A 25,835-nucleotide genomic window follows, 5' to 3' on the forward strand; every position below is an offset into this window, starting at 1 on the left:
TGTTTTGTACTTATTGACTTTATTTTTATAAGCAGTTTGTTTTCAGAATGAATAGAAAGTAGACTTCCCATAAGCCCCCCCCAACAAACCACACACACACACACACACACACGCACATAGAGTTCTTGCTATTATTAATATCTTGCAGTAATGTGATATTTCTGTTACAACTGATGAGTCAGTATTGTTTTTATAAATTAACACTCACAGTTGATACTAGAGTTCACTATATTGTGTACACTGTGGGTTTTGACAAACATGTAATTATAAATAGCAACATATAATCGTGTTTCAGTATTATACAGGATAGTTTCACTGCCTTAAAAATCCCCATTATTTCACCTAGTCATCCCTCTCTTCCTTCTCCCACAAAACACTGGCAACCACTGATCTTTTTAATGTCTCTATAGTGTTGCCTTTTCCAGAATGTCACATAGCTGGAATTATACAGTATACAGACTTTTCATATTGGCTTATTTAACTTAGCAATATGCAGATAAGTTTCCTCAGTGTGTTTTCATGTCTTTGATAGCTCATTTCTTTTTATCATTTATGTGAACAACGTTCCATTGTATGGATATACCACAGTTTATCCATTCATCTATGGAAGGATATCTTATTAATGACTTGTAAGTTTTGGCAATTATGGGTGAATCTGCTATAAATATCTACATGCAGGGTTTTGTGGGTATAAGTTTTCAATTCATTTGGATAAATATCAAGGAGTGTATTTGCTGAATTGTTTGGTAAGAGTGTATTTAGTTTGGTCAGAAACTGTCAACCTGTCTCCCAGGATGTGTATACGTTTTGTATTCCCATCAGCAGTGAATGAGCATTCCTATTGTTCGATTGCCTCACAAGCATATGGTGTTGTCAGTATTTTGGTTTTTGCCATTCTAATAGGTGTGCAGTGGTATCTCACTGGTGTTTTAATTTTAATTCCCAGATGACATATGATTCTGAGAACACCTACATTTTTTACACTAGTAATACCACCACTATTACTACTTGCTGACAATTATTACTTCCTAAGTACCAGGCACCAAACCAATCACTTTTCATGTATTTTCTCACAAGGCTATGAATCACATACCATTGTTATTGTGCATTTTACAGAAAAGGAAACTGGAGTTTAAAGAATTTAAATACATTGCAAGTAAATGTATTGAATCAGGCTCTCTGGTCTTTCTGACTCTACATGTCATCTCTTAAGTACCGTGTCTTTTATTTTTGTCTTAAAATGTGATCCCTCAATCTCTTCCAAAACAACTAGAATGTTGGTTAAATATCATATTCCTAGACACCACTCTGTTGGATCTTCACATGGAGATCTGGAGTCATAGATTCTGAAGGGCACCCAAGACTGAGAACCACTATGCCATCATACTAGGATGACTCAAAGTCCAAATAGAAGTTTTGATATTTTGTTTGTATCTTTATTCATGCATTCATCTTTGAAGCATACTTTCCAAAGCACAATTTTTACATAAAATAAATTATACTGGAAAGAGTGAAAGAATATGTTAAATGTAGGTGAATCAGTGTTTGCTGTGTACCCTGATTAGAGAATACCATATAAACTTTTCTCCACAGCTTTCCATACATATATCTGAAAATTTCTACTAGAAATTCTTATTATTAGTATAGGATATACTTTTAAAACACAGGTCTTCTTACTTACAGATTTTTGAATAACATCTCTGAATGAAGAAGACTGCATGAAACCAATAGTTGTAAGGATCATGGGGAAGCACAGAGATAATGTTGATAGCAGGAACATGTGATCCCCTACTATATATCCGTCTGTGCTACATAAATTGGACAAAGACCTTACAAAATACTTTCAATGTTACAAACCATCTACCTATTTAAGTCCATTTATTGCCTTTTTATTGAGTAGCTCTGTGTATATACTATTTATATAGATATATATTATACATATATGTATGTACACACACATACATTTATAAAGTTTATACTATATTACATAGTAATTCCAAGCAAAAAAACAAAAACAAAAAATCAACACAGCAGGCACCCTATGAAACTTTACAGATTAAACCAAATAGACACCTATTCTTTGTGAGTTTTGATCTAAGACAGGATATTATTAAGGATATTTGCAATAGTATCACCTGTGTTCAAATCTCTGTTATGCCTCGAAGGAGCTGTGGAACCTTGGAAGTCATTGTTTGAGCCTTGGTTTAAATGATTCTAAATGGAGGTAGATAGAACATCTACCCTGTAGAGTTGTTGCATTAAAAGCATTAGACAGTGCCTGAATCACATTAAGCAGTCAATAAATGTGAGTTATTATTATTTCCACTATTATTATTATTCATAGGAAAAATTGCAAAATGGGAATAGACTCGATAGAGTGGTGGAGTGGAAAGCATGCTATGATGCCAGTGTGACGGCTGGCGGTATGAGAAAATAAATGGCACGCGACAAATGCATGGCATAGAGATTAAGTGCTCTAGGAATGGAAAACAGAAGAAATCACTTTTCACTGGAGTGGGCAGGGATGGCTTCTGTGAAGAGTCTAAATGAATTTGCAAACGTTTGTAGGTGGAGAAAATGCACATTTGGAGGGGGTATCTTTTCAGTGATGTACAAATTCAGAGATTTTAGCACTTCTTGGCAGATGGAAGAACCCCATTTGGACCCTCAGACACAGCCCACTGTGCCAAGATCTGGCAGTGTGGGCAGGGTTAGTGCCAAGGCAGGTGCTACATAAGAAAGAAGCATGGACATAAGGGAGGAGAAGGCATCCTTCTAATACTAATTGAAGCTCAGCTTGAAGAGCAACTGTACACCTGTTTATAGCTAGACAGATGCAGATGAGGACTATAGCCCTTCAAATAAGCATGTCACTGGGTCTGGGAAGGCAAGAGGCGTAGCCCCCTGAAGCCACAAATCCTGCTAAGAAGAGCATGAATTGTTCTGTACATCACACAGTCTGTGTAGTTCTGCAGTCAGAGAGTGTGGGCTCGCACTGGGACTCATTGCTTTTTCCACATAAACTTGGAATTGAACGAATAGATCACAGTCTACAATTTTCTCCATTGTGTCAAATGCCAGCTAAGTTGCTATAGTATTTAACAGTATGCAAGTGAGTTAATGGCCTTGCGGTGAGGATCCCAACGAGGATCCCCAGCAAAATATAAAGTGCGTCTCTCCTTACAACCTCCTGTCTGTCTTAGTGTTTGCTAACTGAGGAGTTCTAAAAGCATAAACAAGGTTAGCATTCCACTTTCGATGCCATAAACACATTTTAGAAAGGCAGGAGCAATTTTGTAGCTGTACGTACATTGGGGAAAGAGCATGACCTTGAGAGCTGGAGGTTTACCATCACTTAAAAAAAATATGGAAGGAATTGTTCTAAATGTAGTGCTTATCTTTTTACTTTATGGTCTTTAATAGCCACTCTTTATGGAGTGTTTACTAGGAGCCAAGAACTCTATTAGGTATTTTTTAAACTTTTATTTAAAAATACAGATACAGGAAATCACACAAAATTATTATTAAAGCAAATACCATTTTAGCCATCACCTAAGTCAAAGAATAAAACATTGCTAGCTACCCGAGCCTCTCCATATACTCTATCATCTCTCCTTCCTAAAGTAAACACTGTCCTGATTTTTATAGTAATCATTTCCTTGGTATTTCATTATGGTTTATCACTTAAGTGTCCACCCGGATGCACTATAGCTTAGGTACTAATGTTCTAATTGATATGTTTTGTCACTTTGTTTTAACCAAGGTATCCATTCCCCCAACCCCCCACCAAACTCCTTTCTATTCTTTAATATTCCTCTATTCCTTTTAATTTAATTCTCCTTTCTATTCTTTAATATTCCTTTAATATTCTTTAATATTCTTTAATGTTCCTCTGTTGATGAACTTGGGCCACTTGTTTTATTGAATTTGCCCCAGGGTAGAGTGGCTGTTATATCCGTATGGTGCAGCTTCCCCGTGTTCTTCTCTTCTCTGTATTTCCTGCAAACAGGAGTGGACCCTTGGTTGGACACAGCTTTGATGTTTTTGCCAAGATGATGTTTTTGGTAACACTTTGGCAAGTGTTATGTTCTCTTATCAGGGGACACATTGATGCTTAATGTGTTGATTTATTATTTTACTGGAGCTTCTAAAACGGTAATACTCTAATTATATCCATTGTTTTTACCCATTAGCTTGAATAATTTTATTTATAAGGAGATGCATCTTCTTGTCTACAATTTAGTTAACCAGTCATGCAGTTCCCAAAAGGGCCAGAATCAATGTTCTATTTTTTTCTTTCACCTAATTTTCTTAAGTTGCAATAATGTGATATTTCTGTTACAACTGATGAGTCAGTATTGTTATATTATTATAAATTAACACTCACAGTTGATACTAGAGTTCACTATATTGTGTATACTGTGGGTTTTGACAAACATGTAATTATATATAGCAACATATAATCGTGTTTCAGTATTATACAGGATAGTTTCACTGCCCTAAAAATCCCCATTATTTCACCTAGTCATCCCTCTCTTCCTTCTCCCACAAAACACTGGCAACCACTGATCTTCTTAATGTCTCTATAGTTTTGCCTTTTCCAGAATATCATATAGCTGGAATTATACAGTATATAGACTTTTCATATTGGCTTATTTAACTTAGCAATATGCAGGTAAGTTTTCTCAGTGTGTTTTCATGTCTTGATAGCTCATTTCTTTTTATCAGTGAATAACATTCCATTGTATGGATATACCACAGTTTATTCATTCATCTATGGAAAGATATCTTATTAATGACTTGTAAGTTTTGGCAATTATGGGTGAATCTGCTATAAATATCTACATGCAGGTTTTTTGTGGGTATAAGTTTTCAATTCATCACTTAAATACACCTGATGGATTCCCATCAACTATAATTTCTATCTTTATCAAAGTTCAAATTTTTCTTGACCAGATAGAGCTTTTTCAAGGCTGGCTTTTAATTCCATTTAATATTATCCTGGTATTTTTTGATAGCTTCCATGCTGGTTTATATCAAAATGTTCCAGGTTTATCTGGCACATTTCTCATTCACAGATGCATTTCTCTAAGAAGTCTTTTTTTTTTTTTTTATGAACGAAATCTGAGTATAAGTGTTAATCATCACTCCTATGGTTGCTAGAATTAACAAATACAAATAGAGGACATCCAGTTAAATTTCAATTTCAAATAAATTACAAATAAATTTTAGTAAAAGTCTACCCCCAAAAGTCTACAGTGGGCAACGTATACTAAAAGTTTGTCATTTATCTAGAATTCAAAATTAATTGGACACCCCGTAATTTTCCTCACAACTGATTCCAAGTAGGTTGGTCATTGTTGCCAGGCTGTGTTAGTCCAGGTCCTGTGAGCAGCAGGTGTGGTTAGATATGCAAGAGTTATTGGAGGAGTGCCTATGAAGGAACAAAGGGGAGACTTTAAGAGTAGAGAGAGGTCTCAAATAGTGATCCAGTCTTCACCACTGTGAAGGGCAGAATGAAGAAAGGACAGTTAGATAAGAGTTTCAAATTATGGTTTAATTCTATGAAATACAGACACATATAAATACATAAAATTCGTGGCCCATATTTTATTTTCTTGAATAGCTTAGATATAACTTCATTTTCCCCCTGAAGGTAAGGTGTTCCTGGGGGTAAGTCTGATAATATTAGTTACTTTTAAGTCAAATGTTGTTTTTGCCTAGGTGCCCAAATAATTTTTTATTTTATTTTTTTACTGATCCTTTAATTTTACTCGGTGTTGATTGTGCTATGTTGACCTCAGGTACACTATGTGATTTTTCAATAAGTAGTTTATTTTATTTTATTTTTTTTAATTTCAGGATCACTCTCTTAAATTAAAGTTCTTAGTGTTTGTCTCACCCCCATCCCCAAACCTTGCTTTTGATTTGTTCTCCCACTCAGAACTTCCCTAATCTGTATGTTGGATCTTCTTTGCCATCTATAATATTTGTTGGCAATATTATTGCCAACATTCTCCTTAATGTCTTTCTTTATTCACTTGTTTTTGGTTAAGTTTTCCCTTCCCACCTTCATTAGAGTATCATTTCTTGTGCTTATTTGCTCTAATATACCTCCTAGATTAATCTCTATTTCTAACATGATATTTCTTTTATTTCTCACTCCTTCTTGAGTTCTGTCCTATTTTATTTCTGGGTTTTTCTAACTCTGACTAGTGTTATTCTCTCATGTATTGTATAATTTTTTTTAATGTTCTTTAGCTCATTTTGAAATAGTAAGTTGCAGTTTTGAAAAAATTTTGAGGCTGACTTTTTTGGCAAGCTTTCTTTGTCAACAGCAGAGGTTGGCAAACTTCCCATAAGGTGCAAGAGAGTAAATATTTTATACTTTGCAGGCCATATGTTCTCTGTCACAAATATTTAACACTGCCATTGTAGCATGAAAACAGTCATAGGCAATATGTAAACAAGTGAGTATGACTATGTTCCAAGAAAACTTTATTTATAAAAACAGGAAGAGGGCTGCATTTAGCCTGTGGGCTATAATTTGCCAATTCCTTGTCTGTAGGGGTATTATTCTTTTTATTTCTCATAGCAACTTTGTTTTTGAGTCCAAACCTTTCCTGGGATTTGACTATGATTGGTCAAATGATCTGTTGTTCATTTTTTATGTGAATTTAGTTTTCTTAAACTTTGAAAGTTTTTTTTTGAACTTAAATAGTTAAAAGTACAGATAGTCTTTCCAACTTCAAAGACATCCTTAATTTTTTTTTCTGTAGTATTTTAAAAAATATGATGGCTTGTGCTCTTAAATTGCCTGAATCTTTTACCTTTGGGCTGGATTTCCTCTTTCCTTCATCTCTGTCATCTCTGTTATGCTCAATTTTGATTCTCTTTCCAGTCGTTTTTCCTAGTATGGGGTTCTGCATTGGAAAGAAACCCTTTTTTCGGCATATCAGATTCAAGGCTTCACAGGATCCAGACTTCTCCAGCCACCTTAGACATTGACATCAGCCTATTAAGAATTGAGATTTTATATAACTTGCAAGCTAACAAGTTAACCTACCAGTTTTATGGATATTTTCAAAAGACATGAAGCTCTTAGGGTGCCTGAGTGGCTCAGTCAGTTAAACTTCTGACTCTTGGTTTTGTCTCAGGTCATGATCTCATGGCTTAGTGGGTTCGAGACCTGTATCAGGCTCTGCACTGAGAGTGCAGATCCTGCTGGGGATTCTCTCAGTCACCCTCTCTCTCTGCCCCTCCCCCACTTGTACTTTGTCTCTCTTAAAATAAATAAACTTAAAAAAAAAAGACATGAGGCTCTTGAGTCAGAGACAAAGAACTTTATTACTCATGGTACAGCAAATAGCATGACCATCAGCATATTTATTTGAGCAGTCCTTGTCCCCATGTCCCCCATTCACATGAGGGTGAATGATTGGACCAGATGGATATCTGCTCACATGGTGGGTTTCAGTATAGAAGCAAAAGAAACCCAAGTATTTTATAATGAGAAGGAAGCATGCCTTCTCTTGGTTTCAGAGGGAGACATTATCCTTTTTATACTGGAGAGAAAGCATGCCTGCTTTTTGCACTGGAGAGGGAACAATATTTATCTTGCAAGTCTGTGAACAAACGTATTTTGCTCACAGGGAGATGCTATTCCCCTTTCCAGGATAATTGCTATGCAAATATTCTTCAAACGATATTCTAGAACAAATGACTATTTCTAGGTAGTAAGACTCTTAGAAATGTGAGAGATCAATGGGAAATCAGCTCCCAACAGGGCCCCTTTTACTAACTGTTGGAATGCACAAAAGTCTTCTAGTTCTACTGGATACTCTTAAATTGATCCATTGTGCTTTCTAGTGTATATCTACTGACCGTTTGGGGGTTTTCTTGAATGTTTTGGCCTGCTCAGTCATTTGTCCCCCCACTTCTCTGTGCTTTTTCCTACATGGATACCAAAGACATTCAAGCGGTATGGCTTTTGGTATTTAGAAATTTGGAGAGATGTCTTGCTATCTAGATTTGTTGTAAATGTTGTGCTTTTGGGTTTGATATATAGTTCTCTATTTATCCTAAACCCATGCTGGCATCACTGCAGTCCATCTTCTCAAAATAACCCTGTCTTTTAAAGAAAGTATGCCTAGCCTGATTTTACTTTTTTAAAGTCCACATTTTGAACATCAACGTTACTCTGCCATAATATGGTTATGTTCTAAGGTCCTACTGAGTTACATAAGGATGTTTTCCTCTCTTCCCCTCTCCACACTAAATGATACTAAGTTGTTTTATTACTTTGAGTGGAAAAGCCATTTTTTTATTTTTTTTTCCTTTAAGATTATATATTTCCCTGTCTTGGCATTATTTGTGTATCCCATCCAATGACCATTCCTCTCACCCTATATTTGAAATGAGGTCCAAAGACTTATAAATTAGAGAAAAAAAAATCATTTGAAATGTATGCAGAGGATGCAAGGCAAAAATAATTATGTACTAAGATTGGGCATAATTCTGGAAGATTCTGTTGACCTTGTGATAATTTTTGGCATTATATTGGCAAGCTGTAGAAATTTAAGCTATATTGAAAACAATGAAGCATCTTATTCAGTTAAACTTTTCCGTATCATTTTACCCAGTATAGCTCCTCCTTTCTCAAGAAGTATACTACTTATATATTAAGGGGAAACAAATAAGTTAGGAGCAACATTGCCAATGTTGTTGTCTCCAAATTCACTTTACCCTGTGAGTTCTCAGCATTAGAGGCTCAGTACTTTATAACATATAGTATCTGCTCATTAGTGTGGAAAATTCCAAATTGATCTGGCTTTTACTTAATGTTCTGCAATCAAGCAATATCTTGTGGGCCTTTGTCCATATCCAGCATCAGTAAATCAGAAGAATATTAAGATTATATAACTTATACATGTCACAGAGAAACGTGAACTATTCTAAGACAATAGAGAAAAAACATTTCTCCTGAGTGACCCTGTTCTATAAATTAAGAAAAACAAAACAAAACAAGTGCATGGAAGTTTCTGAAAGAGCTTAATATTCGGGGGGTGAGGAGAATGATTTGGTTTTTTCAAAGTACATTTCCTCTAGGATCTTTCCTTGAGCAAGGAGACTGATGTTGACCCCTACTCACAACCCCTTGCATGTATACAAACTGTATGTCAGTCCCCGAGTCAGTCCCCAAGGGGTTGTTCTCTTTCCCTAAGAATTTGCAATTTGGTTGGAAAGGTAAGAGGTAGCTTGTGACAATTGGAATGGTAAGCCAGCCAGTACAGAAAAGCAGCATAAACTGTGTGGTGACATACACATGATATGAGAACAGTGGATGAAGAAAATCCCTGTGAACTTGAATTAAGGGTGGATGGGAGAGGATCTGGGGCTTAAAAAATCAGTCACGTTTGGGACAATGGACAAAGGAGTGGATGGCTTCTCCACAGGCAGGACTCAGGGACCACAGAAGAGAGTTGCTCATTCATCCTGTGAGGCAATTTTGAAGTCCTATCAACTTGGATTGAATGCACTGATGATTCAATAAAATAGCTAATTAAAGGGTATTTCTCTAGTCATTGATTTGTATAAACTGTGCTATTTGTTATAGATTCTCTCCACCTCCTCCACTGGTGCTTATAATCAACTAGTAAGTGCAAAAAATAATAATAAAAAAACCACAAGAAAATACACACTTGATATTATTGATTGAAAACATCAAATATAAATCACCTACAGAGAAATAAAATTTGGACTATACTTTCTAAAATTATAAAAATACATAGAATATAGCTAATACAGGAGCAGCATGTAGGATCTAACCAATAGGAAATAAAGTATTTCTAGTCCTTATGAGAACAGGAATGAAAATATTAAAGGCTTAATATACTCTGATATCTCTAACAGCTTCAGAATGCATTCTTTTGGCTTTTCTTTTTCCTCCTCTTTTTTTTCCGTCCACTTCTCCCTAATCTCTTTTTCCTCTTTCTCTGATTTGAATAAAGATAGGACTTCAGTAAATATTTAGATTCATAAGAGATATCAAGTGACTCAATGATTCTCCTAAATAGATATAGATGGATGAGCGATAGGTGAATATAAGTGTATAAGAAGTGATCTACACCAGTAGGAAGCAACCCATCTAGGCTACTAGGTTAAACAGAGTTAAACAGTGTTCAGTAATGAGAGATGTATCTTAATGTGCCTCATTTCAATAGAGGTCATATCCCAAGATGTCCTGAAACTATATTTGTATAATCTAAACAGATGACTCTGTGTGGTAAAAGGACTAGCTATGAATCTAAGGACTTGGCCTTGATTTTTGTTTTGTTTTGTTTTGTTTTGTTTTTCGAAGATGGTAGAATAATTCCCAGTGTTGTTAGAGAGTCAATTAGTGGAAAAAAATAAAAAAACACCAGGGGCCCTTTAATGTCAGCAGATGCTCTGGAGCAACTTCACCTGTATCCTAGACTATGTCTTGTTTTCCAGAAGAAAATTCATGGGGGAGTCTGAATCTACTACTAAATCCTTAAGAATAAATTGAGCATGGTGTATTTGTTACAAAAGATGGAAATTCTCCCTTCCCTCCAAAAATTAGTCAGGGTTTCACAGTAACATTTTCTCTTTCAATTCATGAAAGATTTCCCTGAATGGGAAATGTGCTTTGTGGTGGTGTGGGAATTGCATAAGGGAAAAAGTCAGGTAACCATTATGAAATCTGAGTGTAAGAGACATCTCAGTAATAATGTACTTTCCAAGGACAAAGATAAAGAGGTATTTTGAATCATTAGAAAATCTAGTGTTGGTTAAGAAAACGAGAAGTCTTAAGTTCAGAGAAATGTATTCATCAAGCACAGATGCACTCTCTGAAAAGAACAAATGCTATGCCAATATTTCTAAATACTCTTCCACATCTGACAACCTTTCTGTCATTTGCAGACAGAATGTGATTTAGAAAACCTGATTTTATTTCTAAGGAAATGTAAAGATGTGACAACAGCAACAACAACAAAAAGAACTGACCACTATCAGTCAAAAAAGATAGTCTTTTTTTTTTACTATGCCAACATAACTAATTCATTAAACAATTACCCTTTAAGAAATCAAATGAACTCACATGAACCCCTTGTCAAGCATCAAATGGGTAAAAATAATGACAACAGGTAAATTTTCCACATTCTCAAGTTGTTTTGGTGCTTTGATTCAGCCATATGTATGGAGAGAATGTTACACAGAAAAATCATATGCATTAATCTCCTGTCTTAATACAACTGTGTACATCTTAGGAGGGCTATTTAAAGAAGATGTGAAGTATGATAATATAACAACTAAGCGGACTCACTGCATCTGAGCAGTTTGTCAATATCTTCAGGTCTCCAGTGAACAACAAGAATGGCTCTCAGGATATTGCAACTCTGTCTGCTTCCACCAGAGATCATAATTGGGCTATGAATTTTTACAACAGGAAAGTCTTCTTGTCATGGAGACTGACAAAAAGTTTAGTTAAATTAGTGCCCAAAGAATCTCTGAACAGTTTGAGTAGTGTACATGGTTATCACATAAATATGTGGTGACTTCTTTTTCTTCCTTTATTTTTTTTCTTTTTAAAATAAATTTTTGTGATAGTTCACAAGTTAGAGCTTTTAACATATAGCTTGTTTCAGAGGATTGCTCAACATACTGGTTTTCTGCCTAATGACATGATGTGCAGTTTGGGAAATTCAAGAAGCCGATTGAGGTGAGTAAAGGTGATTGATAAATCGAAAGCAAATGATAGCAGAAGATGTGAACTAAAGCTATTTCTTGATCTGTGAAAAGCTAATTGGACACATTTCAGGCCAGGTCTCTGAAGGCACAGCTCATGAACTCTGCCTTCCTGATGCTGTGCTCATTAAGAGCACTCAATAGAGGACTGGCTAATGCTAGGGAAAACCCCATCATGGTGGCCTTTACATGACACTGCAGAAGTACCTCAAGAAAGGGAGAGAAGGAAAAGGTAAGGAGAGGCTTCAGGGCACTAGCTGCTTACAGAATCCTATTTGCCTTATCGGAATGATCTGAAACTGAAGGTTATCTCTAAAGGCTACCCTGCTTCACCAAATCTCAAGGGACCATTGCCTTTCTCTAACATATCAGAGTTTAGCCAGGCCTTGTTATTGGTTGTTGTTGAAGTAAATTTGGGATTTGGCGGTCCCGGGTCTATTCTTTGATATGGAAGATGGAATACAGAACACATGACTTAAATATTTCTGGAACATCCTATATTTGCCACTGATGCTTAAACATTTTAATGATTATGTTGAAATATTAGATAAATCTCATAACCCATACTCAATTATTCATGTTAATACTTCTAGGTAAAATGAAATGTACTGAATTGGCATCTCACTTTTAAAGAATCAAATATCAAGGGAAGACATTGTAGATGTTCACAATATTTTGTGCAAGAAAATTTTTGAGTGACTTTGGAGATTCAAATCAATACGTTGAGGATGCAGCATGGTGGGTTATATCCACATGGGAACCTAAGATGAGGATTTGTACCAATGAAAATTTTCAGAAGAAAGTGGCGGAGTCTAAATCATAGAAATCTTGGTGATTATGTTGCAAAGTATAGAAATGTATAACCTAAAATAGAGGGAATTTTGCTAGGCAATCTCTTCATGTCTTTTGCAGTTATGAGAGCCTGATTCCATTCCACAAAAACTAGGAAAACCTATTTTACCACTGTATCACCGTTATAAGATGTATGGTTATCCATGAGTTAGCTCATTGAACATATTATGTAAGGAAAAATGGTCAAAATATTCTGTTAATCTCTGCAAAACTCTCTTTAAATCTTTTCTTTTTAGAAATGATACACTGTAGAGAGATTTTTTTATATGAATTTTCTGAATTTTAAAAGTGTTATCAAAACAAGAATTGTTACTGTATGTTTATATGTAACTAGAGAGCATGGGGAAGTTTGGGTATTAAGGATTCTTCATGAAGTGGCTAACTTATCTATTGAAATTTTTGTATTTTTATAAACACCTGACTCCTACTAAAATTTAAACATGCATTAGTAATTTATCATTCATAGGATAGTCTTTTGATTCATAAAATTACAATATAAGCATAGAATTTTAGAGCAGGGAAGGATCCTAATGGTCATGTATTCTAAAATGTTTAATTTTACCAATTAAGGAAGCAGAAGCAGGAGACTAGTGACTTCATTCTTGCCCATACCTCGATGCTGTGATGGGTCTAGGGCGAGCCCATTCTGCTGACATGTAGGCTGGTACAGGTCCTCTTGTCCAGCTGCCCTAGGGTTATATCTACTTGGGTAGATAGATTTTGGAGATGTTTGATTATAGTAGATAGATTTTATAGATGTTTGATTATAGATTGGTGGTTTGTTTAAATGACATCCTATTATCAGAAGTCATATACAATTGAGATGTAGACATTCTCTCTTAGAATGTAAGCATTCCTTTATTTTATTCTTCTTGGACATTAGAGTTTTTCCTTCATTAAGAAATGAAGTAGAAAATTGTACACTGTAAGTCAAGTGCATCACATTTCAAGAAAATAGTGTGTGTTAATTTACATGTGAATTTTAATTAACTACCTTAACCTAGACCCCAACAGATATAAATTAATGTTTTTAGTTTAGACAAAATAACAACCCATGCAAAAAAACCCTCAAGTCAAAGAAACTTTCCTTTATTAAAAAAAATAATATATATATGTGTATATATACACATAATATATATAATTTTTCTTGAGAGAAAGATGGGGGGAGGCTAGAGAGAGAGAAAGAGAATCCTAAGCAGGCTCTGCACTGACAATGGTGCCAGCCTGATGTGGGCCTGACGCCAGCCTGATGCAGGCTCCAACTCAGGAACCATGAGATCATGACCTTAGCTGAAATCAAGAATCTGAGGCTTAACAGACTGAGCCACCCAGGCACCCCAAACAAAACTTTCTTTTTAAAAAAAGAGATCAACAGACACAAATACACATTATACGAGAAACATATAAAGCTTCTATCTTTATTTGTAACCAAAGTAGATTTTATAATGAGTACTGAAGAGGAGTACAAGTTGAACAGCTGACTTTAACCAAATAATCAAAGAGGATGAGAATAATTCCCTCTTGTCTATACTTGTCTAATGTCAACAGAACTCTTTGTACATACACTTTCAAGTCAAATCATTTGTCCAAAATGGAAACATAGTCATCGTTTGAAAAGCAAAATGTGAGGACAGAAGCATTTTTTGGAATAATGTAGATCCCTTTCTTTCCAGAAAATATCCTGTGGGAAAATATAAATTGCTGTGTTTATACTTTTACAACTAGGGAAGTTATTCCTGTCAAAAAATTCTGTTGGGCCAACACACTATTAGAAATTACTCATAATATGCATTTGACTACCCATGTTTGAAAATGCCAACAAATTTCCACCTTTCTAAAAATCAAATTTTTATTTTCTAAACTAATCAAATCTAGATATAACTGATTTTTCTTTATTTAAAAAATGTTTTTTAAAGGAACTATTGTTGCAATTAATATTTAGGGCAAAGGTGACAATTCACTGACAGACATGAGCACAACTCCTCGATTTCTGTGGTAGCTCCTCTCTAGGATCTGGCTAGTCCAAGGACAGAGTAGCTCAGACAAGGGTAAGGGATCCAGCCCTTAGCCAATAAAACCAACTCAAGGCCACTGGACACCCTCCCCTATCCATATGCTCCATCATTTCTCACTGGAAGCTAGTCACCACCATGGCGCTGAGTCTGGTAACATCTGGCTACCTGTGCCTGAGACTGGGGACTGCTTGTTACCCATCTGATCTGGGCAGGCCCTTTCTAGCAATAGGGGAAAACCATGTTGTGATGCATCTAGGTGAAACTGGTGGACTTTCTGTGTTATACCCACCCACAGGAATTCAACTTGCAAGACCTTCATTGACTCATTGATTCCTATCCCTGCTCCAGGCTCCCAGTGCCCACCGTGTCAGGTAAACTTGTAGGCATGAAATTTGGTAAATTTGTCGGGTATTTAGTCTCCTTTCTTTGCAATCCCTCTAAGCCTTACAGTGTGATACATGATAGATGCCCAGAAAACGAACTTTTAAGGGGAGAAGGTTGTGTTGAGCCAAGGGAAGGCTGGAGAAAGGACTTAAAATGTCAAGATTTTTTTACGTGTCGTGGGGAAAAAAATAAAAAAGAAAAAAAGAAAAAGTGCTAGAATATCATCATTAGTTATTATTATTTGTAATCCACCTTTCAGAATTCCTCTGGCCTTACTTAACCAGGCAGCTGGCAGGGAATCCAGGCTGGAAGCTAAGGATAAGAATGTCCATTGCCCCAAATCGGGAGGTGCAGAGCCTCGGGCCATAATCTGGGACCACCCCTGTGTCCCGACAGGTGTCGGCAACCCTTATGGGGCTCCGGGTCCCCAGTCCCCAGCGGGCCCCTGTCTTCTCGGAGCGCTGGAGCATGCCCAGTGGCAGCGATAGAGCCACCGAGGGCTTCGCACGGGCGCGCTCCGCTTCTCCGGGTTTTAGCAGGAGCCCGCGGGGGGGCGGGGGTGAGGGGGCCCTCGGAGCCCGGCAGCCTTGGCCGCGCGTGCGGGGAGCTCGCGCGACGCGCAGGGCTCTCTCCCGCGTTGCGGTTGCTCGGGAGATGCTGGAGCGCGGAGCCCGGCCGTTCCACCTGGCGCGCTGAGCGAGTCGCGGGGAGCCCCCGGGGGCGGGCGGGGGGCGCGGACTGCAGTAGAATGCGAGCCGGGCTCCTCTGGCGCGGTGAGACGTCGCTCCAGCGCGGTCAGGTGCCTCTCGCTGCTCCACTAACTTGCCACTTGGTCGTGTTTGGTCTCCGAGGCTCTCTACCCTTTGGGGTGGTGGGGGGCGGGGGGAGTGGGGAGTTCAAGGGTCTGCGGTAGCCGAAGGAGGGATCTTGCAAGGGGGAGCCAGCCTGGTGCCGCTCGTCTTCCCCTCCCCGTCACTCCCCTCCCCCCACCCCGTCGCTGCCGCTTTCCCTCTGCCAATTCGGAGAGCGCCGGGCTCCTGTGACATGCGACCGCTGCCAAGTGACGGTCCCCGAGTCTGAAGTGCCCGCGAGGAAGTGAGCGTCAAGGCGGGCCGCCGGCGATGACAGCCATGAAGCAGGAGCAGCAGCCCACCCCGGGGGCCAGGGCGAGCCAGGCGCAGCCGGCGGACCAGGTGAGAGTTGGCAGCTGCGGCCAGGCCCTCCCGGGAAGGGTGGCTCCAGTCCGCGCTTCCCACGCCTCTCTCTCCCCACCCTCCCCCCGCCCCAGTTCCAGGCTCCCCTCGCTCCTCCATGGACTCCGCAGGAAGTTAGAGCATCTGAGTGCGCTCTGGGGCCGGGCGAGAGGATGCGCAAGGTGGAGAGCCGCGGGGAAGGGGGGAGAGAGGTAAAGGCTGGGGGTGGCCCGGGAGCCCCGGCGGGTGGGCCACCGGAGGGGGTTGGAGAGGCGGTCGGGGCCAAGGAATGGGGGCCTTCTGGTTACAATTAACGCACACTGGAGGAATTGCTGCGCTCCTGGAGGCGTCCGCTGGCGGGGGTCTTCCCGGAGCTGAACCGAGCGCCCGGTCAAAGCTGCCTAGTAGGCAAACGACCTTTAGGCCGACAGAGTTTTTCCTTTCCTTTTTCTTCTGAGGAGCCCCGGACGGGGCAGGGGGACAAAACAGGGGAAGGAGGCTTGGCATGCATCTGTGGTCTGCTGAGTGGAACGGAGCTTGGGAGCAAAAAGGCATTAATTATTAAGGGAAGCAGGCAAGGTGCTGGCCTCAGTGATTTGTCGGGTCCAGATGTCTTGTGTCTGCAGAGATGGGGTGCTCTGTGCCGGCTGAGGGTTATTTCTGTCCCGTTTCCGTCTTTCTGCACCGGCCACCCCCTTTTATTGTTTTGGTTTTCAGAGATTTGTAGCATAACCGTACGGGGATGTTCATCTCGCCTCCGTCCCTGGATTGGGGTGACTCGGGAGTTTGGTGTTGCTTTTTCCTAAAGTTGTAACGTCGGGAGTGCTGAGGCTCCCAGGCAAGGAGGAGGGAGGCTGCGGTGAGCCGGCTCCAGGTGTTGTCACGTTTCCATCCATCAGGGACTCCAGCCGGGAGGGCTTCCAGTTAGGTTATCGGCTAACTACGGAGCTGGAGGTTGCCGGCGCCCGGGTACCGGCCGTGGGCCCTTTGCCCCGAGTGCACAGTTGAAGGCCGCCCGACGCCTTTCTGCCACAGACACTCCTAGCTCGTTGCTGGAGGTGGGGTGAAGGAGGTGTAAGCGGCTAGGCTCCGTTAGCGGCTCCGCTTTTCGCATAGGCTAACACGGAGGAGCAAGTGAAGAGAAGCTGTCCAAACCGCGGAGTGGTGGTGATGAGGGCGGCGGAGATGCCAGGGCTGCTGTTGTTAATATTCTAGTCTTGGTCATCTGTCCTGGCTTGTGGTCTCTCTTTTCTCCCTTCCCTCCTCATTTCCCTGGCATATATTTCACACAGGTGGTGGCGATTGCTTAGTGCCTTAAAGCTCCCCTTCCATTTAGGGGGGTGAATGTTTGAATGTTTACAAAGCAGCTGTTTCCTTAAACCAGCCTCTTGATTCCCTACCCTGAGAGAAGTATAAACATATTAAAACATTTGTATTGTATGATCTGTCCCTTTCCCTTACATCTTCTTCCTCTGCTTCCTTCAACACACCACAAGGTAGCAACTGGTTAGCACATTATAAAACTCATTTCGGGAGAGGAGCATGGCTTTAGCCTCCTCTTTCAAGCTGACAGCCCTTAAATTTCATTAACAAGCCGCTCAGCCTGTCTACTGCTCTTGGAATGATGCTTCCAATAAGAATGATTAGTCAGGTGAGAGTCCCCACATGAAATCTTTGCTCACTAACCTGTGACACCAGCTGGTTACTTGAGGTGCTGCAAACAGCTTAGTGGCCTTGGAGGTGGGGAGGAAGAGACAGAGCGGAGCTCGCAGAAACTGAAAATGTGTATGTAAATAGTGGACAAGCCACATATGCACAGTAAAGCCTTTTGTCAGGATTAATCTGGTGCTTAACATTCAGCTGAAGAGAGAAAGGAGCTTGAGTCCCTTTATCGAGTTAGCGTGCATTTTTGTTTATGGCCACTTCAGATATTCAGGGAGTGGCCATTTTCAGAACTCCTGTTTTAACTGAGTTTTTAAAGTGCCTTTCTGAACGTTTACATGAGTTAAAAACGTCAGTGATATGCATATTGTGTTTGAGTTAGAATGAAAGAGATGGCTTTTGTCAGGGGGAGGAAAGCAGAGTGAAGTATATATGGCAGCATCCCACTGAGGGTTTTCCAAGCACTTCCAGAAAATATCTAGATCTAGATCTATTCGTCTGAAGGTTGACATACGAAATGATGACCAGATAATGTGGATGATTGCTGTGACCGTTTAAACTACTTGCTCTGAGATTCCTAAGTTTTTATTAACAGGATTAGTCATTGTTGTATGATTCTGCAACAGTCATAAGATTCTTATGTGGTACTAGCTATAATACCCCCCGTATAGACGTGAATGATAGTTCTGGTTTCTCTGTTTCTGAAAAAAAATGATTCACAAATTTAAATAAAAGTATAGCTTTATGAAGTCCTACTTAATGTTTAAATAGGGGGAATGTTCCAGCTAATCACTCACCGTATATTGATTTTGAGTGATTTAGGATTTTGAATATTGCCAGAAAGGTCTTTCACTTTTCATGGTATTTTATGAAATCTCAAAAATGCCTTGTCCGAGGCCATCAGCACCTACTTCCACTTACTGCACAGGGGAAGACTCAATTACAGAATCTGGTTGTGGTTATGGTCCTGTCGTGAGCTCCACCTCTGTGTTTTACCTCATCTGTGACTCTCCTCTGACATGTGGTGCCATGACCAGAGTCACCCCTTGCCCAGGGACAAGCAGCAACAAGAATAGCAGGGACTGTGTACTTTTATTAATATTCTGAGTCATTGGAAATGTCTTATCATTTTAGTAGTCTCTCCTTTAAAGCTTCCTTGATCACGTGTTTATGACAGTTATTTCTGTTGTTCTCATAATGCTCCACATTTACAAAATGTCTCGATAATTGCTTTGACATGGGTAGATACAGTCATTCTTAATATGATTAGTATCCCATTTTACATTGAGGGATCTAAAATCTTGAGTAATTAGTTATAACTCACTATTTTTAAAAAAATCACTTCCTACATGCTTGCCATGTGCCGAGTACCGTCCTCTGGACTGATAAGGTAACGCTTATTAAATACATTTTTTCTACTTGATCCTCAAAGCAACTTTTTTGAGTTAGGTCCTGTGGTCATTCCCATTTTAGAGATGAGAATACATAGGATTAAAGAAACTAACTTGATAAAGTTTGTCTTCATAAGTGGTGGAGATGAGACTTAACCCTAGTCTGTGATAAGTAAGATAAAACAAGGTAGTTTAATCGTAAAGTCCCACCTTCTGACTTCTACACAATTACAGTTCAACACATTATTATTAGCGTAATGCAAAATAACTGCAAATATTGTGTGTGTACAAACTGAATATAAAATGGATGAAGAATTTGTTTAAATCTTTGCTTATAAATGTAAATAATAGCTCTTGAAATTTTAAAATTAACTTAATAGCTCTTCTATTGATGGAAATAATACAAAAAGAGCCAAGTAGGTCCTGATAAGTACATAGGAACTTAAAAAAAAAAAAATCTTGGTAATGATGGGACTTTCAAGCTTTCTTAAAGGAATAGATAGAGGTTTATAGTTAGATCTGGTTTAGAATTCAACCACATTTCCACCAGGTGGCACCCTTCTGCTGAATCCAATGGGTAAAAATACTTCCTAAAATGTTGGAGGGTCCTCTAAGCTCCAAATAAAGCAAAACAAACAAACAAACAAACCAAAAACAACAACAGCAAACAAAACAAAACAAAAAAAGCTGACAAAAAAACCTAAAACAAAAAACTAAGCAAACAAATGAAAAACCACAATCCTACTTTCTGAAGTATGACTAAAAAGTGTATTTTTATAGCAATTATTTGGCTGCAAAGACATCATTAGTTCTGTATTTCTCCATAAAAAAAAGTATTGGAAAATGAATCTCTTAAAATTCAGTATGCAGCAGCCTATTATGATGAAATAATTCATGGCCAAAATTGAAATTAAGTATATAATGTGCAAAATGCCTTTGTAAAATATCTATTGTACTTTTGACTTTTAGGTAATATTTGCCCAAAATGTTACTATACAGAAATTAAAGTTCTGTTTTTCTATTTTACCTTTGGTGTAGTAAACGATTAAAATTTTCAAATGTATGCTTAATGAAAACTTACCAAAAGTTATTCTTCCATGTTTCCCTGACAAATATAAAAATATATTATAATTTAGTCTATAAACTATTGATTTTTAGCACAGAACCTCAAAAAAAGCTTTTAGAAATCATGTTGAAAAAATTTAATGGATGATTTATTATTCTTCTTCTAGGCATTGAACATAAAATATATAGTATCTAATGGGAGAGTTCTACATGATTTGGTTATAAAAGATAATTTAGATTGGATAAAGGTGTTATGTCGGAGTCGTTATAACTTAGGAGATACTATGCATTTCCTACTATCCCTTAATGTCTTATTACAGATGTAATGTATGTCTTATTACATGTATATATGACATTTTATCTACTGAGTTTAAGACATACCACAAAACATTCCTAGCTTGTAAGCTTCTAATGTATTTATTTCAGGGACTGAGAAAATTTCACATTTAAGAATGATTAAACTATATAAAAACAAGTTAAAGAAAATTGCATTATTAAATATTAATGCTGCATTATCTTATGCAGTGTATTACATTAGAAACAAAACACTGGAACCAAATTTCTCCCAGTCTGAGTAAAAATAAAGCAATTTAAAATTTTTGGTTCATTGAATCATTTATGAATATGTAATGTTACTATTGTCTATGGGTTATGTACTAGAAACCAGAGATTCAAGTTCATATCCCAGCTCCACCAGTCATCACTGTTTTCGTGGTCAAGATCACTCACTTTCTATATTTAATTTGTGAATGGGGGTGACTGTAGGTCCTTTATGTGCCTGTTGTAAGAATTAAATGAAATAATATGTAGAGGCTTTTGAAGAAAACCTGTCTCATACCAACTGTGCTCCCATTCCCTAGTCTGGGAATAGGAGCCTAGAAAAAGCAGAAAAAAGGCTTAAAGGATCATTGAGCCACCTGTAACTAGTATGCTAACATTTTACAAAACATTACATTGTTCAGTACACATGTTTGAATGATTCCAAATGAACTTGCACATGTATATAAATATTATGTTAATAATCTATAGTATTTGCTTTTAACACGAGGGCTGATTTGGCAGACATTGCACACTTAAATATACTCTGTTAAATCTCTGCTTCCATTCAATCAAAGCTCACTTCTTTACTGTCCTACTCTATATGGATCCAGACTGGAAATAAACATTGGCTAATTCTCACTGACAGGTGAATTAGCTGCAGAATATGTTTTCAGTGTAATACACCTTATAAGGTTATGAGCATGGAGAAAGGGGATGTTTGATATGCTCTTTAATATTTAAGTTAATATTTCATACTTGGGTTCAAAATATAGAACTACCCCCATGTATTTTCATACTTGCTGAGTGACTTCATGTGTGTTCTAATCAAGCTCATGTTTTACTGAAACATTATGCAGTAGTCACCCCCACCCCCATTCGTTGTTTTGCTTTCCATGATTTCAGTTCCCCACTGTCAGCTGAGATCCCAGAAGCAGATGCTCCTCTGTGGAGACCTGGTGTCAGGAGGTCAGTAGTAGCCTCGCCCTCAGTACCAGTGCCCACACCATTCACCTCACTTCATTTCCTCACATAGACATTTTATCTTCTCACAGCATCATCATCATCATTATCATCATCATCAGAGGGTGAGTACAGTCTAATAAAATAATTGAGAGACCACATTCACATAACTTTTATTATACTACATTATAAAAGTTCTATTTTATTAGTTATTATGAACCTCAGACTATGCCTCATTTATAAATTGCACTTTATCGTATGTATGTATATATATATATATATATATATATATATATATATATATATATACATCATATGCATGTACATACATGTATACACACGAAATAACAGTATATGCAGGGTTCAACACTGTTCGGGGTATCAGGCATTCTCTGGGGGTCTTGGAATATATCTATCCCTCGTGGATGAAGGAGGGATGGCTGCAATGAGGGGCATATAGGAATACATGCATCAACTAGGAAAGTTGGAAGTTTGTCTCAACTGAAGACCTTTAAAAGGTCCAAAAAAAGGGGGCAAATGAGTAATGGAATGCAAAGGTCTTTGTAAACATGTCCTCTTATAAATTTAGAAGTGTTTCTGCCCGAGTATATGCTGCCCTGCCTTAAGAAGTCCAATAGCTCAGTATTGATTATCCCCAGCATACTATTGTTTTAAAAAGTTTGTACTGATCTGATGCATAAGCTTTTTGTCAATAGGCAATTCTTCGTTACTTTTTCCAACTAGATAGCCCCTGTTCTCCAAGGCTTTTAAGTTGTACACCCACCACCGCCCTATCTGGTAGACATTCTGATTACTCATTATATATTAACTAAAAGAAATGCTTGTTATTTCCAGGATGATAAAGATGGAAGTATGTGTGGTGGGGAGGATGGGGTGCTGAAGACAGAGCTCTTCTCTTAGAGATTCATTGTTATTAAGCTCTCCTGAATCCTCAGGGTTTCAGACAGGACTTGATGTAATGGTGAATGTAACACTCACTGCCAGACTAATACAGGAAACTTACTTTTATCCGAAACTGATAAAATATTTTATTTCAGACTGTTCCGTTCAGTAATTGAGGTTAACAGTATCCCTTGTATCATCTTCCATATAACAAGAAATGATTTTCATTTTCTATTCAAGGTTGACATGCCATAGTTTATTTGAAAGTTGCTGAAACTTTAATAATTTTTAAATCAACTTTCAGATAATATGGTAATTCAATTAACCAGAATAGTATATTGTACAATATTTTGGGAATTGCCAAATGATCTTCAGATTTAATTATGTTTGGGGGAGAGGCGACACAATGTAGGATTGGGAAGAGAGAACAGATTTCAGATAGAATCTTCTATCATTCTCTATGCAATCTAGGGCAAACTGTTTAATCCCTCTAGAACCATTCCTTCACCTTTAAAGGAAGAGGATGTCAAGAATGTTGCAAGAGTTAGAGACATTCTGTATGAATGAGCACACATAACATCTGGCCCAAGATAGAACTCAGTATTTTCATTCTTGTTGCTACTGTGTTTCTAGACTATCTGAGAAGATTATTTCATATCTTGCAAAGGCAATTTTCCATTTACATTGATGAAAGTGCAGAATATATGTATGGGTGGGTGTGTGTACATAAAAAACACCACACATATATACATATCCATTTTTACACTTACAAGCTAAATAAATGGGTTATTTTAGAGTTAGATTATTATAGGTCATAGGTAGAAATCAATGTATAACAATCTGACTGATTTCTTCCATTTTTAGATGATAACCTGTCTTCCCGAAAGACTCAGGATCTTCTTTGAAGTGTTCATGGTTTAATATCCTCTTTCCGGAAGTTTGGTTTCCAGAAATGACTGACTCAAATTCTTTGCATATAGGAGCTGAGTGATATGTTGAGTTGAAATTTAAGAAGAGTTAGTTGAGTGCATAATCAAAACTGACTTTACATCTGAGAGAGCCAAGGCAAGCTGTGTATTCCCTAGCCAAGCTGTATATTATCTGACTTTAATATTATTGCAATTTATCATATTTACTGATTTTCTCAGGTCAGTGCAAGAAACTGTATATCTGGTTAGAAGATAGCAAATGAAGAAAAGTGAGGAAAAAAGGGCATTTTTATTATATTTATCCTCACCCCTTTTTTGAAATCTAAATGAGGATTCAATTTCTTATACCACCCGAAAGCCTCTGCTCTGAAAACATAATCTGACAAACCTGAATTTTATAATTGGGAACTTGAATGGCAGGCTGTCCTGCGATTTATTTTCAAATAATGGACCAGAGAGACCACTTGAAGTTGCATTAATAATGCTTGTACAGCGTTAGAAGTAGGCCTCCCCTGTAATTGGTACTTGGGTTTACTTTTGGCAGGACGAATCAAATAAGTGAAAACTCTTAATACTGTTGCTTCCATTAATCGTATCTTACCTCCAAGAAAAGTTTTAATATAAGTTAATGAATGCAGGACATGGCTACTATTTTTTTCATTTCACATGTTTTGAAACAAGTGCCAGAAAGTCTTTTTTTTTTTTAATCAACACTTTAAATCAATGTCTCACAAACATGCATACTCATTCTTCTCTCTTAGACACCAAATCAAAGATTATGAGTCAAGGCATCTTCTGAATAGAGGTCAGAACTATATCTTTTCAAGAAGAAAAAAAAAATTCATGAAGAATTTGTCCAATGTAGAAATAGGTGATTTGGATAGATTGGTATATAATTTACATTTCCTAGTGTCTAGGAGTTTATGAATAGATTATGTACTCCACTAGGTTTATGGGTTTTTAAGGGAAAAGACTATACATTTTACTGTTTGTTTCTTTACTAGAGTGCTATAAAGGGATTATAAAAGGACTATTCCTTTCCTTTGATCCTAGGAATTATGTGTGTTTCACTTCTTGACAGTCCTATTGGCAGTGACAGGTGGATGTGAAACGAGTATGGAGTTGATATGGAAGGGACCCACGCTTGTTCACATTTAGGGAGGTTGCTTGTTACTGCTTTCAAATGGGGTTTACCAAACATTAGTGCCACGGTGGCATTATATGAATGTCTGACTGTTCACAGAGTCATTGCCTCTTGTGTTATAGGATGAGAATTTTGATTCCTTTGTCTCAACTTGCATCCGTGCTCTGTCCAAATCCAAATCCAGTCCCTTCCACCTCTACATGTCTTGAGATCAGTCTCTGGCCAGGGTTGATTCCCTGATATCTAAACCACAATGATGTCCGCGGTGGCCTTGCCTTTCCAGATTCTTCCTTGAAGTGGCCATAAAGTCATAAATGATGATACCATTTTGAGAAAGCATTCCCATTGCTGAATCTAGTGCCTTTGTTTTCAAATCAAGAGATAGCCTATGGAGAGGTGAAGTGTGTTAGATCACACAGTTGTTAGATCAAGAGGCAGTACTTGATTCTGGGCCTCCTTACTTACAGCCGTTTGCTATGTGTCCTGCTGCCAGATTCGGCTGTGGATAAAGCATCTTTGTTCTTGTCTTGGTGACATATCTGCCTTCTTAGCACTTGACATCAGACTAACTTAAAAATTTTTTTTCCCTTAAAATCTTTGAGTCCTTAGGCAAAACTCACTTGACATTCCTTGGTTTCTCCTTTGTGATGTGTTGGTTCTAGGCCAATGGTCCTTAGACTTTTAGTACCTGGACACAAAACTTTAGAAAACCATATATGCATCTTCTCTAATTTGCCATGGCAAGAAGTCCCTTCCGTGCCATAATATCATTTTGAAAGTAAACTGAGATCCACTGTTCAAAGGACATGCCAACACCTTCCATCATACATGCAGACACTGGCATTCTTAAATCTCTTCTTTTCCCTTTGATGAATGACCTTCCATTTATCTCCACCCTCAGCATTTGAAATTGCAGTTCAGTAGTCAATGAATTAGTGACAAGATGACTCCCTCCTTCAGAAAGTAGGGATGTACTTTGGAACTCTGGAAAGCATGTAGGTGAATTATAGAACTTCCTCGAAAAGTTA

At 38.1% G+C, this 25,835-nt stretch overlaps 1 protein-coding gene across 2 annotated transcripts in view; it reads left to right on the plus strand.

Moving 5' to 3' along the window:
• The first annotated feature begins 16,064 nt into the window (after positions 1-16,064).
• DPP10 (dipeptidyl peptidase like 10) overlaps positions 16,065-25,835 on the plus strand; it is a 653,109-nt gene continuing 643,338 nt past the window's right edge. For both annotated transcript variants that reach the window (XR_007155206.1, XM_047873649.1), the window contains exon 1: positions 16,065-16,213. Coding sequence is in view for 1 of the 2 variants with exons in the window: in XM_047873649.1 (XP_047729605.1) it covers positions 16,142-16,213 (72 nt within the window). In the remaining variant the exon portion in view is untranslated. The remainder of the gene's footprint in view (positions 16,214-25,835) is intronic.

Source organism: Prionailurus viverrinus, chromosome C1, assembly GCF_022837055.1.
Source record: "Prionailurus viverrinus isolate Anna chromosome C1, UM_Priviv_1.0, whole genome shotgun sequence".
NCBI lineage: Eukaryota > Metazoa > Chordata > Mammalia > Carnivora > Felidae > Prionailurus > Prionailurus viverrinus.